The following is a 13,742-nucleotide window of genomic DNA, read 5'->3' on the forward strand; positions in this document are numbered from 1 at the left end:
TGTGGATCATTTGGATGTCCTGCAGAATGGAAGATTCAGACTTGGGGGAAATGTTGAAATGTCAGTTTTAACCTTGGATCGATTTGTTAGATGATGTTTTGGTTGTAGCTCTTTCATCTTGAATTTATTTATTCAGACTTTGAAAAATAAAATTAAAAAAAAAACTTCAATTGGAAAACCACTGATTTCTGAAAGGAAAGTTGACACAAGACCAATATACTATATTAAACACTAGTCTAGTGATTAACTAAATTAATTGGTTCCCCACGTTGCTTCCAGTTTATCACATGTGAACTAATTTTATTACATATTTTGGTGAGTAAATTTGAAAATTTCACCCAATCAACAGTAATTTAATATATATATATTGTCAACAATCTTCATGTAAAAATATAAGCAACTCTCTACTGAGCCATTTTTATACAGACGATATCAAAACACTTCTATCGTCAGCTTCTTTATTTTAACCAGCTCATGCGACTAAATACCACAACAAACACTTCTGATAAACTTAAAATCTGTTTGAAGAGAAGTATCAAGTTTTGCCAGTAATTCTTATATTGGGAATTATGCATAAAATCGGGGGAAAGAAAAGAAACTTTTAAAATCTATGTAGAATCAAAGAAGAGTTTTTATTAAAAGTTGTAGAAATGAAGTGAAAACTTTGACGGAAATGTTTTAACAACTAGTTTGAGATGTTGGGGTAGAAAATCAGTTCCCAACAATTTCTTCCGGCGGAGACGGACTATATGTAATCTGAACCTTTCCCCCCCTTATTTATATATTTTTTTTACGGAATCCCACGTTTTAGGCTATGGAGATTCCGATTCTGAAAAAAAAAAAAAAAATAAGGGGGGAAAGGTTCAGATTACATATAGTCCATCTGGACCTTTCTTCCTTTGATTTAATACTATTTATAATTTTCGTTCTGTTAATAAGCATAATTGGTGAAAGGATTGGAAATACTTTGGAGATAGCTAAATTTATTTATTAAAAAAAGAAAAAACTTAAGTCTGCGCACTTTGTTTTAATTATCAAAAACAATCAATGAGAAAGCAGCGTTTTCATTGGACAGAGACAGATCTGATTATCCAATTGAAATGTTAAGACAGGTGCGCGCGAAACTGAAAAAATATAAATTCAGTAGTTCAGCTTAAGCGCCACTTAGTTCACTGTATTTGTGTTTGATCATGGCGCGTACCAAGCAAACTGCTCGTAAATCTACCGGAGGAAAAGCTCCTCGTAAACAACTTGCAACTAAAGCAGCTCGTAAGAGTGCTCCTTCCACTGGTGGTGTGAAAAAACCACATCGTTACAGACCAGGAACAGTAGCTCTGCGTGAAATCCGTCGTTACCAAAAATCTACCGAACTTCTCATCAGAAAACTACCTTTCCAGCGTCTTGTTCGTGAAATTGCACAGGATTTTAAAACCGATTTGCGATTCCAGAGTGCTGCTATTGGAGCTTTACAGGAAGCTAGCGAAGCCTACTTGGTTGGTCTTTTCGAAGATACTAATCTTTGTGCTATTCATGCTAAACGTGTTACCATCATGCCAAAAGATATCCAGTTAGCCCGTCGAATCCGTGGTGAAAGAGCATAAATTCTCTTGAATTTTACAAACGGTCCTTTTAAGGGCCATTCACAAAGTAACGGAAGTCTCTTTATCGTCTCTTACATGCGTACTCCATATTTCAGTTTTAACGCAAATAAACCATCTTCAAATTTTTCTCGTAGCTGGATATGAAATTTTTATCCAATTTACGAGAAACAGTGACGTGCAACGAACTATTTTTTAGCCAGACAACACATTTACAAAAAAAAAAGGTTCGGTGGGATTTATTTTGGACTAAAACAAAACGAAAAAGTTTTCGGCGCTACTTAAATAGGTCCCGATGCATCTAGGTAACGATGTTTTTTACAGTGCACACGTTAGGGTTAGTTTTAGGTTTCGATTTACGTAGATGCGTCGGGACCTTTGCATTCAATCGTACAAAGTTTTCAATTCAGTTTTTAAAACTCTAAAATGGATAGTCAAATAGTTACGGTCTAATGAAATTTATATGTAGGCGTTTGAGATGTCAGAAATAGTCGAATCTCATGGCGCAACGGAATGGTAGTGGCTGGAGTACCTTTTGATTAAAAGTTTGCTTTCTTAAAACCGGTTGCTAGATAATCATTTCGAAAATTTACTCCACGATTAAATGTTCCAACGTGCATTTATTTATTTTTTTTCCAACACTATCAAAATTTTTTTGTAATGTTTAGTTTCTCAACTTCACGAACTACCCAGTGTTAGTAAGGTTAACTCGAAGATTGCAAATCTAATGATTTCAATGACGTTTTTGTAACTTACGTTTACCCCTTTCAAAAAAATACATCAGCTCACGTAGTTTGGTTTTAGTATGACTGGATTTATTTCTTTTCTTTTTACAATAAAATTTGAACACGTTTCTTATTCAAATGGTTAAGCTGCAGTTTAGATCATTATTACACAGGATGTTATCTAATTTAGGACTAAATATCTAATCCTTCGTAGAATCCACGTACTTTATACCTTATATTTGAACTAGCGATGAAATGGATAAAAAGAATCCTTAAAATGCATTTTGCCGCCTATTCTGGACTCTATTTTAAAAAAAAAATTCTTTCTTCTCCATTATAGAATTTTTTTTTTTTTCAGAAGCAATTTCGTTGAACATTCGAAGAATTAATGGGTGCATTTTTATGAAACTCTGCCCGTCTTTAGCAAGAAATTAATTTCGAAGAAAGGTGTTTTATAGATTGGAAGCAAAATAACCGGTGTGTCATGCGACACCACTAATTCTATAAATTTGAAGCTAATTGAGGATTTAAGTTTCAGCCATCGTTGTTCGACTATTGAAATCTGAAGTCGTTCTCTTGACAGCATACATTTTGAAAAGGAAGTCAGTCTCTTAAAATTTTAGCACAAATCAACAAAGAAGAGGGAGCTATTTACTGGTCACCTGACCGACTAAAAATAGCAGCTCATCTCCTTAAAATCTTAGAAAAAGAATACTGAAACTCATGGTACACCTATCAGAAAACTGACTGGCTATACAATACGGTATCCGATCTTATGTAGAAGCTAAGAAAACTTCCAACTGTTAGCCTACTTTTTACCAAAGGACATCTAGAGAGCGAGTTCGTGGAAACACTTGCTGAATTTTAATTTTGTTAAAAGTTAGGGTTTTCCATATACAGCCTAGAATCATTTTACTATTCCACGATAGGATTAATGAAAAAAAAAAAAAAAATCGACGGATCATGCTTCACCTAAGTTTGTAAATTTTGTTTCGCTGTTATCATTGACTATTGTTTTTAGTTAACCATAATGAACATGTTAGGGCGGAAGTATAGAATACATACACTACCTGTTTTCGGCCTAACAAAATCTCTAACCCTAAACACCAGGTGCACATATTCTTTACTTTCGCCTGTTAGAATTCAAATATTTAAGTTGATCAAACTTCCCCACCAGCACTAACATCCAGTTTCCTAGTATGCGTTTCGAGAAAAGTAAAAATTAAAATAGAAAACCTGAAATGACGAAATGTACTTCGAATTCATATATACGTGTTCGGCTTTGATGAGGGTTCAATGTCATTGGCACAGTAGTAATTTTTTTTTTTTATATATGTAAATGGGGACATTCTGGAGTCCTGTGCAATTTTACAAAGAACAGTAGTTGAACTATTCCATTACGGGGCTAATGCAGTTTCGCACCTCTCCATGAAAAATGCATTTTAAAAAAAAATCTTCCAGATACCTACATTTTAGATGTCGGCGATTACGAATATGCAAAAAAGAATTTAATTTCACCCCAGCCCCCATTAAAACAGACAAAAACATTAAAGTGAAAAGAAATTGCGTTGTAGTTGTCAACTAAATGCGGCGGTCCTATATAAGACAGTGTTACTGTTGTTTCCCAGGAAAACATTTATCTCTTTATTCAATTTAGAATTTTGAAAACGTGGTTTCTTGCATATTCGGAATCTCCGTCATCAAAAACATAACGAAAAAAAGTTCAAAATTTTAGGGGTGGTGCTAAATTTTCAGATTAACACCCGCACGATTTTCACTATGATGTTAGGGTTAGTGTTTTTCCCACCCAGTGAAAATCGTGCGGGTGTTAATCTGAAAATTTACCTAATTTCCTTTTTTTGCATATTCGTAATCTCCGACATCTAAAACGTAGGGATACGAAGGAGAGGTGCGAAGCTGCATTAGCTCCTCCATTACTTATCCTTTCAACAGGGAACTACGTTATGGCTAGTAAAATACTTAAAAAGTTAATCGACAATAACCATGAGCACAGGTAACAGCTGCGTTTATTCAAAATAAAGTGAAAATAAAATTGGACATTTGATTTTTGTTGTGGATGTTAAAAGGAATTGAAATACAATCAGTTTAGTTCAAATACAAGTATTTCTTTAGAGTCATAAAAATTCTTCGTTAGTTACTTTATTAAACGTTTTCTTCCCAAAAATTTAATAACGATAAGTTAGCCTGTACTTGTTGGAAGTACCCGTAGAAATTAATTTCAACGTACTAATGTTAGGTACTACTAAAGCAGTACGGTCCCGAACGAGCTAGCTAGTCGTAAGTGGTCGATCCTAGCCCTGACCCTGTCCCTAATCCTAACCCGCGTGTGTAAATGAATACATGTTTAGGGTTAGGGTTAGGATCGACCACTCACGACTAGCTAGCGCGGACGCGCTGCTTTAGTAGTACCCTAATGTTATCTGTAAACGTGTAGTTTCGTGTGACAATATGTATTCATTTCATATTTTAATTTTCATAGAAATAAAATTTATGACCATTTTTCTTAGACTGGTTTTTAGATTAAAAGTTAAAACTGAATATGGAGTACACGTGTAAGAGACGACAAAGAGACTTCCGTTACTTTGTGAATGGCCCTTAAAAGGACCGTTTGTAAAATTCAAGAGAATTTATGCTCTTTCACCACGGATTCGACGGGCTAACTGGATATCTTTTGGCATGATGGTAACACGTTTAGCATGAATAGCACAAAGATTAGTATCTTCGAAAAGACCAACCAAGTAGGCTTCGCTAGCTTCCTGTAAAGCTCCAATAGCAGCACTCTGGAATCGCAAATCGGTTTTAAAATCCTGTGCAATTTCACGAACAAGACGCTGGAAAGGTAGTTTTCTGATGAGAAGTTCGGTAGATTTTTGGTAACGACGGATTTCACGCAGAGCTACTGTTCCTGGTCTGTAACGATGTGGTTTTTTCACACCACCAGTGGAAGGAGCACTCTTACGAGCTGCTTTAGTTGCAAGTTGTTTACGAGGAGCTTTTCCTCCGGTAGATTTACGAGCAGTTTGCTTGGTACGCGCCATGATCAAACACAAATACAGTGAACTAAGTGGCGCTTAAGCTGAACTACTGAATTTATATTTTTTCAGTTTCGCGCGCACCTGTCTTAACATTTCAATTGGATAATCAGATTTGTCTCTGTCCAATGAAAACGCTGCTTTCTCATTGATTGTTTTTGATAATTAAAACAAAGTGCGCAGACTTAAGTTTTTTCTTTTTTTAATAAATAAATTTAGCTATTTCCAAATTATTTCCAATCCCTTCACCAATTATGCTTATTAACACAATTTTAATATGAGAACTATCCTTTATTAACCATCAGTTCGTAAAATGAACTGCAATTTTGCAGACGTTTTCCTCAAATCTTATGAGAAATATAGGAATCAACAATCCCAGAGCTTTTCGTTTTGTCGCCATCAAAAAGCAACTTTGTAATTTCTATTCCTAACTTTTCACGGCTCTATACAGTAACCTCATTATTGGTTCTTGAACAAAACAAAATAAAGTTCTACTTATTCTTACAACATAGAAATAGGAATGTTGGAACTCGACGGCTAGAAATAGCAGCCAATTCACAGCCGAAATTTTATGTCACTCATTAAAGGGAGGACACGTTGTACATTGCAGTTGTAGATACTCTGAAAAAGACAGGGTGGCCACAACTGGAACACTTTTTAACGTAGGTCTGCCTAAGTTATCTGATTTTACCTGGAGCTAAACAACGTCATGAAATACATAAAGTATATGAAGTTGGTGGAAAGAAGAACCGATTTATAAAGAAAGTTTACGTAGATCTAGCAGAGGTTTGTTTTCACACCTTTTAGAAATTATACTGAAAATCTTAACCACGGAAATGTAATGTTTTTAACAAATATAGTTTGAGATGTCGGGGTGGAGAATCAATTCCAGCAAATATTTCTTCATTTGATTTAATGTTGTTTATTATTTTGGTAACAAAAATTTGCGTTTACTATGTATGATTGATGAAAGAATTCGAAATACGAACGTGAAATAAGAAATTACCCAAAAATCTTAGTAACGCTAAGTTGTTGAAGTAGATTTAATAAGGTAAAACACACAAACCGCAAGCGAAGAGAGAAAAAACACAATGAATCGTCAATAGTCGAAGGGAGACAATCGAGCTCACACTGCACTTTCAAAACTGTTATCAAATTATGGTTTCGAATTTTGGCACAAGGCCAGCAATTTCAGCGAAGGGTCTAAGACCTAGACTCTAGGTCGATTACATCTAGTAATTGTTTTATCAATCCCGAATGGATGAAAGGTAAAGTCAACTTCGACAGAATTTGAACTCAGAACGAGTAGAGGGGCAATTGCTCGACGTGCTAACGACTGCCAGTTCGTCGCCTTAACACTGTTTTCTAATAATCGCCACATATTTAATACATAAACGACTTGTGTGTGTTGGCACTCCACAACGTCGAGGGTTCCAATTGATCCGATCAACGGAACAGCCGGCTCGTGAAATTAACGTGCAAGTGGCTGAGCACTCCACAGACACGTGTTCCCTTAACGTAGTTCTCGGGGATAATCAGCGTGACACAGTATGATAAGGCTGACCCTTTGAATTATAGGCACAACAAAAACAAGAAGAAAGAGTGAGAGAAAGTTGTGGTGGAAGAGTACAGCAGGGTTCGCCACCATCCCCTGCCGGAGCCTCGTGGAGCTTTAGGTGTTTTCACTCAATAAACACTCACATCGCCCGGTCTGGGAATCGAAACCGCGATCCTATGACCGTGAGTCCACTGCCCTAACCACTGGGCCATTGGGCCTCCACACGTAAAAAAACCTAACACACATTTAAAAAAAAAAACATTTGCTATCGAGTAATTAGCGTGAGAGACAAATGAATATTTGATTGAAGCAGAAGGTCACAAATTTATTAAGAACAGTGAGAATATGTCGTTCATCCCTTTATCTTTCAGTGGCTTTGAGTTATTTCTTGCTCCTAACCAGATTTCACAAATTGGTTTCTTTTTAACAATCACTCTATAACCTAAGTTTTAACGGTTGTAATCACTTTACTGTTATAAGGGGTTACAACGAAACTATAGCATTATGAAAAGCAGGATAATTTCTAAAATTTGTGTGCTAGCGATCGTCTGAAACAGCATGAGTCCATAAGATTTAGTGTTCTCTAATAAAAACATGAACAAGTGGTTTAGGCTAGACTTTATATCAGAGAAGAAATGAAGCATGGAAAGAGATGCAACAAAATCCACTTTCTGGGCGGCTTGGAGCGGTGATATATCAATAATGTGTGAATATCAAACGATATATATTTGCAATAAAACAAAAAATCTGATCATTATTAGAAAATAGTGTTAACGCGGTGAACTGGCAATCAGCACGTCGAGCAGAATGCTTAACACATTTCGCTTGTCTTTACGTTCTAAGTTTGAATTCTGCCGAGGATGACTGCCTTTCATCCTTTCGAAGTTGATAAAACAATTACCAATTGAGCATTGAGGTCGATGTGATCGACTTTGACCCTTCGCTGAAATCGCTAGCCTTGTGCCAAAATTCGAAACCATAATTTGGCAACAGTTTTAAAAGCGCAGTGTGAACTCGATTGTGTCCCTTCGACTACTGAATCACAACCTTTCAACAATTCCTTTCTGAATCTTAAGCTCCTCTTGTTTTTCTCCAGTCGCTAGTTTTTTAAATTTTTTTTTTAAATCTTACCTTATTAAATCGTTAGCTCTACTTGAACAACTTCGCGCTATGAATATTTTTGGGGTAATTTCTTATTTGACTTTTGCATTTCCAATTCTTTCACTAATCATACATTGTAACACAATTTTTATGTTACAAATATAATAAACAGCATTAAATCAAATGATTAAATATTTGTTGGAATGGATTCTCTACCTAACATTTCAAACTATATTTGCTAAATCATTAAATTTCTGTGGTTAAAATTTTCAGTATAATTTCTAAAAGGAGTGAAAACAAATCTCTGCTGGATCTACGCAAACATTCTTTATAAATCATTTCTTCTTCCCACCAACTTCATATAATACTTTATGTATTTCACGATGTTTAGCCCCAGATAAAATCTATTAACTTAGACCTACATTGAAAAGTATTCCAGCCGTGGCCACCCTGTCTTTTTAGATTATCTACAACTGCAATGTACTCCCTTTAATGAGTGACATAACATTTCTAGCCGTCTAGTTCCAACATATAGACTTCCTTGTTGATTTCTATTTCCATGTTGTAAAAACGTGATGAGTTAGAAAGAGAAATTTAAAAGTTACATTTTGATGGTGACAGAACAAAAAAGCCCTGGGACTGTTGATTCCTGTATTTCTTATTTTTATAACGTTTTGGGATTTGGTTTGCAAGATTCTTTACGAGTTCGTGTGTTGAAGCATATTCTGTCGTGTCTGGGGAGAGTCATTCTCTTTGAGCGCCTTATAATTTAAACACACTTACCGGTAAAATTTCCACATATTTCCTTCTTTATTTTTCTAAAATCTTCGTTGCGTCTTGCAACCTTTTCAATTTTGAAAAGGTTGCAAGACGTCACGAAAATTTTAGAAAATTAAAGAAGGAAATGAGTGGAAATTTTACCGGTGAGTGTGTTTAAATTATAAGGCGCTCAAAGAGAATGACTCTCCCCAGACACAACAGAATTATTTTTATAAGAGTTACTGAAAACGTCTGCTAAATTGCAGTTCATGTTACGAATTGATGGTTAATAAATGATAGTTCTTATATCCTTGATACAACAAAACTGAACGAATCGCCATATATCTTATGGCAAAAGATAAACGACCTCTCACGCGTGTAAAACATTTGCTTTCGAGTAATTATCGTGAGGAACAAATGAATATCTTGATTGAAGCAGGTCACAAATTTATTTAGAACAGTGAGAGTATGTGACGTTCATCCCTTCAACTTTTAATGGTTTTGAGTAAATTTCTTGCTGGATTTCCCAAACTGGTTTCTTTTTAATAGCCACTAAGTTTTAACGGTTGTAACCATTTTACTGTTATAAGGGGTCACAACGAAGCTATAGCATTATGAAAAGCCGGATAGTCTCTAAAATTTGTGTGCTAGCGATCATCTGAAACAGCATGAATCCATAAGATTTAGTGTTCTCTAAAAAAACATGAACAAATGCTTTAGGCTAGACTTTATGTCAGAGAAGAAATGAAGCATGGAAAGTTAGATGCAACAAAATCCACTTTTTGAAAGGTTTGGAGTAGTGATTTATCAATAATGTGTGAATATCAAACGATTATATATTTGCAATAAAACAAAAATCTGATCATTATTAGAAAATGGTTAAAGCAGCGAACTGGCAATTAACACATCGGGCAAAATGCTTGACGCATTTCGCCTGTCTTTAAATTCTGTCGAGGATGACTTTGCTTTTCATCCTTTCGGAGTCGAGAAAATAAGCAACAATTGAGTATTGGGCTCGATGTAATCGACTTGGACCCTTCGCCGAAATTGCTGGTCTTGTGCCAAAATTCGAAACCATAATTTGAAAACATTGTTTTAAAAGTGCAGGGTGAGATTGATTGTCTCCTTTCGACTGTGGGCGTGTAACCTTTGATCGATTCTTTTATGTGTCTTAAGCTCCTTTTATTTTTCTCTCTTCACTGGTGATTTTTAAAATTTTACCTATTTAAATCGTTAGTTCTACTTGAACAACTTAGCATTAGTACGTCTTTTTTTCTAATTACCTATTTCACGTTCGTAGAATCGAATTTGTTTTAGTTTCAATTGCATTTCAACTCGATTAGTATGTCACGTGGACGCCCTGCTGCTCCTCGTTTTATTGTGAATCTCAACGAAATGCTTTCAAAGAAAGACCTGCAATTAGATTTAGCGACTATGCTTACCGTGGAGTGTTGAAGAATTATCACATGTGCCCAGGGCGAAACTGTTCAAAATAAGTCCGACGTCTTCCTTCACCCTTTACTCGCTATTCGTAGTGTATACCACTTATAGTTATGAAAGGCTTTATTGAAATATACCTTTTGGATCACCATGATTTTACGAACGTGAAACAGAAAATTACTGACTTTTTTTAAAAACATTATCATTCCAATTCAACCTTCCAAGTTACGTATTCCTATATTCCGAACCAAAGATAAATCACTCTGATCTCATAGGACAGAAGTGCCGAGGCTTGGTAGTGGGGAGGCCTAGAGCTTTCAAATCTAGATCTGTTATACATCTCCGGTAAAGATATATATTTATCACATTGTTATACAACACTTGCCTCAACAGGTTTTCGCAAGCGCAATTTATTGCCCAATGATTGAAGGGTATTCTTAAATGGGCTGGGAATGCCGCACTGGCATAGGCCATGGTTACGGTCTCACTTGGTTTGCCGAGTCTTCTGAAGCACAGCATACCTCCAAAGGTCTCGGTCACTTGTCATTGCCTCCGTGAGGCCCAACGTTCGAAGGTCATGCATCACTACCTCATCCCAGGTCTTCCTGGGTCTACCTCTTCCACAAGTTCCCTCTACTGCTAAGGTGTGACACTTTTTCACACAGCTGTCCTCATCCATACGCAACACATGACCATACCAACACAGTCGTCTCTCTTGCACATCACATCTGATGCTTCTTATGTCCAATTTTTCTCTTAGGTCGCTTACACTCTGTCGTATGCACACTGACATTACACATCCAGTGGAGCATACTAGCTTCATTCCTTGCAAGCTTACGCATGTCCTCAGCAGTCGTAGCCCATGTTTCACTGCTATGTAGCATGGCTGTTCGCACACATGCGTCAAACAGTATACCTTTTACTCTGAGCGAGAGGCTCTTAGTCACCAGCAGAGGTAGGAACTCTCTGAACTTTGCCCAGGCTATTCTTATTCTAGCAGCTACACTTTCAGAGCATCCACCCCCGCTACTGACCTGGTCACCTAGGTAACGAAAGCTATCAACTACTTGTAGATTTCCCCCCTGGAATGTGACGGAAGCTGCTTTCTGCACATTTTCAGTGTTTATTGCCCCTGAGCATTTGTCACACACAAAAACTATCTTCGCAGTCAGCCTTCCTTTGATATTGCTGCACCTCCTATGTGTCCATAGCTTACACCGGGTACATCTTATGGAGCTTTTAGCCACGCCTTTTCTACAGATCGAGCAGGGCCATCTACCTGAAGGGATTTGTGGTTTGTCTGTCTTCCTACTCATTAAGACTTTGGTTTTTGCTAGATTCACTCTAAAGCCCTTCGATTCTAGACCTTGCTTCCACACCTAAAACCTCTCTAGTTCAGCCAGTGACTCAGCCATTAGAGCAAAGTCATCAGCATAGAGAAGTTCCTAGGGGCATCCTGTCTTCAATTCCTCTGTTATTGCCTGGAGGACTATGATAAATAGGAGGGGGCTGAGGACTGAACCTTGGTGGATCCCTACCTCTACCCGGAATTCTTCATTGTACTCGTTGCCAACCTTCACCTTACTGACAACATCCCTGTACATGGTTTGTACAGCTCTCACTAACCACTCATCTATCCCTAGTTTCCGCATTGACCACCAGATAAGGGATCGGGGGCCCTATCAAAGGCTTTCAACATGTCAACGAAAGCCAGGTACAAAGGTTTATCTTTGGCTAGGTATTTCTCCTGCAGCTGTCTTACCAAAAATAAAGCATCAGTGGTGCTTCTCCTTGGCACAAACCCAAACTGCATCTCGTCTAGACTGACTGTCTCCCTAATTAGTTGGGCTATGACCCTCTCCATGACTTTCATTACCTGATCCAACAACTTGATACCTCTGTAATTATTCGTATCTAATGCATCACCTTTACCTTTGTATACTAAAAAATCGATAGATCTGCATTTGTGTCCGTCTACGTTCTGAGTTTGAATCCCGTCGAAAGTGAGTTTGCCTTTCATCTTTTCGATAGAGATGTCAATAAAATAAAGTATCAGTCAAGTGCTGGAACCGATTTAATCGACTTATATTTGGCTTAGTTTAAAGGAAGCAGACAAATTGACTTGCTTTAGATTCAGCACCAAAAAGAAGTAGAAATGACAAGTTTTGTTCAGACATCGTATGGGACGAGGAGACAAACTGCTAACGAAAACAAGCAAAAGAATAATTCCTGATCAAAGGCATTCTAGCCGAGAACATCCTACTTTTTTGTTAAATTATCGTTTATATCGGATTACATTATCTAACAGCCTCCTTCATAAAAAGAACAACCTTGCGAGTGGATTTGGTAGACGGAAACTGAAAGAATCCCGTCGTATATATGTATGTATGTGTGTGTATATGTTTGTGTGTCTGTGTTTGTTCTCCCAACATCGCTTGATATGCGATGCTGGTGTGTTTACATCCCCGTAACTTAGGGGTTCGGCACAAGAGACCGATAGAATAAGTACTAGGCTTACAAAGACTAAGTCCTGGGGTCGATTTGCTCGACTAAAGGCGGTGCTCCAGCATGAGCGCAGTGAAATGACTGAAACAAGTAAAAGAGACTGTTGTCACGATAGTAACTCACGAAACTTTATATAACAGTCTACTATGAAAAGAAAGTACGTGCATGATTAACAAATATTTTTACCGGCAGCGTAGAGACGACAGAGACTCAGAATTCATAATATTACGTAATATGCTCCGCAACATTCAATTTATCCGGCTTTATCGTCAACAAGTCTGATGAGTTGCGAGTCGCGTAATATATATTATGTAATATTATGGATGTTGTGCATACTGCATACCTGACTGTACTCTGCTTAGGTCACAGTAAAGACTATTAACAAAACAATTGTAATAATATTAGATAACTCATTCGTCTGTTTTATCTCTCTCACACACACACAATTCTTAATTATCATGTATACAGTTGGTAAGCGCCTGCATTTCCTACATCAGTAGTCTTGTTCAAATTTGAGTGCCAGTCTTAGAACATAGATATCCACTAACCGTAACCCTAAAACTAACCCTAAAATCCTAACCCTAACACCCTAGTGAAGATCGTGCGGGTGTTAATCTGAAAAATTACCGGAGTTTGTATTTTGTTAAATAAGGAATACATCGGCTCAGTATATACCACCGTTTGGGAATCGGCTTTGGTTTGTTTACCTCCCCGTAATTTAACGGGTTGGCAAAGAAAGATAAAGAAAGAAAGAACGTATAGAATAAGTTATAGCTTACGAGGGTCGATTCGTTCGACTAAACCCTCAAGGCGGTGCCCCCTGCGTGACTTCAGTTCAAGTGGAAAGATATTTGTTTTTGTTTTTTTGTGATAGATGTGTAATTGTAAAATGAATGGAGTGGACGAGGAATTACAATAGGAATATATATTTTAGGAAATGTATGCAAAATAAATATGTATATAAAAAATACAACTTGGAATTCTGAAACGAATTAAAAGTACA

At 36.9% G+C, this 13,742-nt stretch overlaps 2 protein-coding genes across 2 annotated transcripts; one reads left to right on the top strand and one right to left on the bottom strand.

Moving 5' to 3' along the window:
- The first annotated feature begins 1,154 nt into the window (after positions 1-1,154).
- On the top strand, positions 1,155-1,778 carry LOC106871050 (histone H3.3A). The gene has a single exon (XM_014917316.3). The coding sequence runs from the start codon at positions 1,191-1,193 to the stop codon at positions 1,599-1,601; it is 411 nt and encodes a 136-aa protein (XP_014772802.1). The 5' UTR covers positions 1,155-1,190; the 3' UTR covers positions 1,602-1,778.
- Positions 1,779-4,767: 2,989 nt separating this feature from the next.
- On the bottom strand, positions 4,768-5,415 carry LOC149134180 (histone H3.3A). Its single transcript, XM_089357593.1, has one exon. The coding sequence runs from the start codon at positions 5,380-5,382 to the stop codon at positions 4,972-4,974; it is 411 nt and encodes a 136-aa protein (XP_089213719.1). The 5' UTR covers positions 5,383-5,415; the 3' UTR covers positions 4,768-4,971.
- Between the last annotated feature and the right edge of the window lie 8,327 nt (positions 5,416-13,742).

Source organism: Octopus bimaculoides, chromosome 9, assembly GCF_046866305.1.
Source record: "Octopus bimaculoides isolate indiv1 chromosome 9, ASM4686630v1, whole genome shotgun sequence".
In the NCBI taxonomy this organism is placed as follows: Eukaryota; Metazoa; Mollusca; class Cephalopoda; order Octopoda; family Octopodidae; genus Octopus; species Octopus bimaculoides.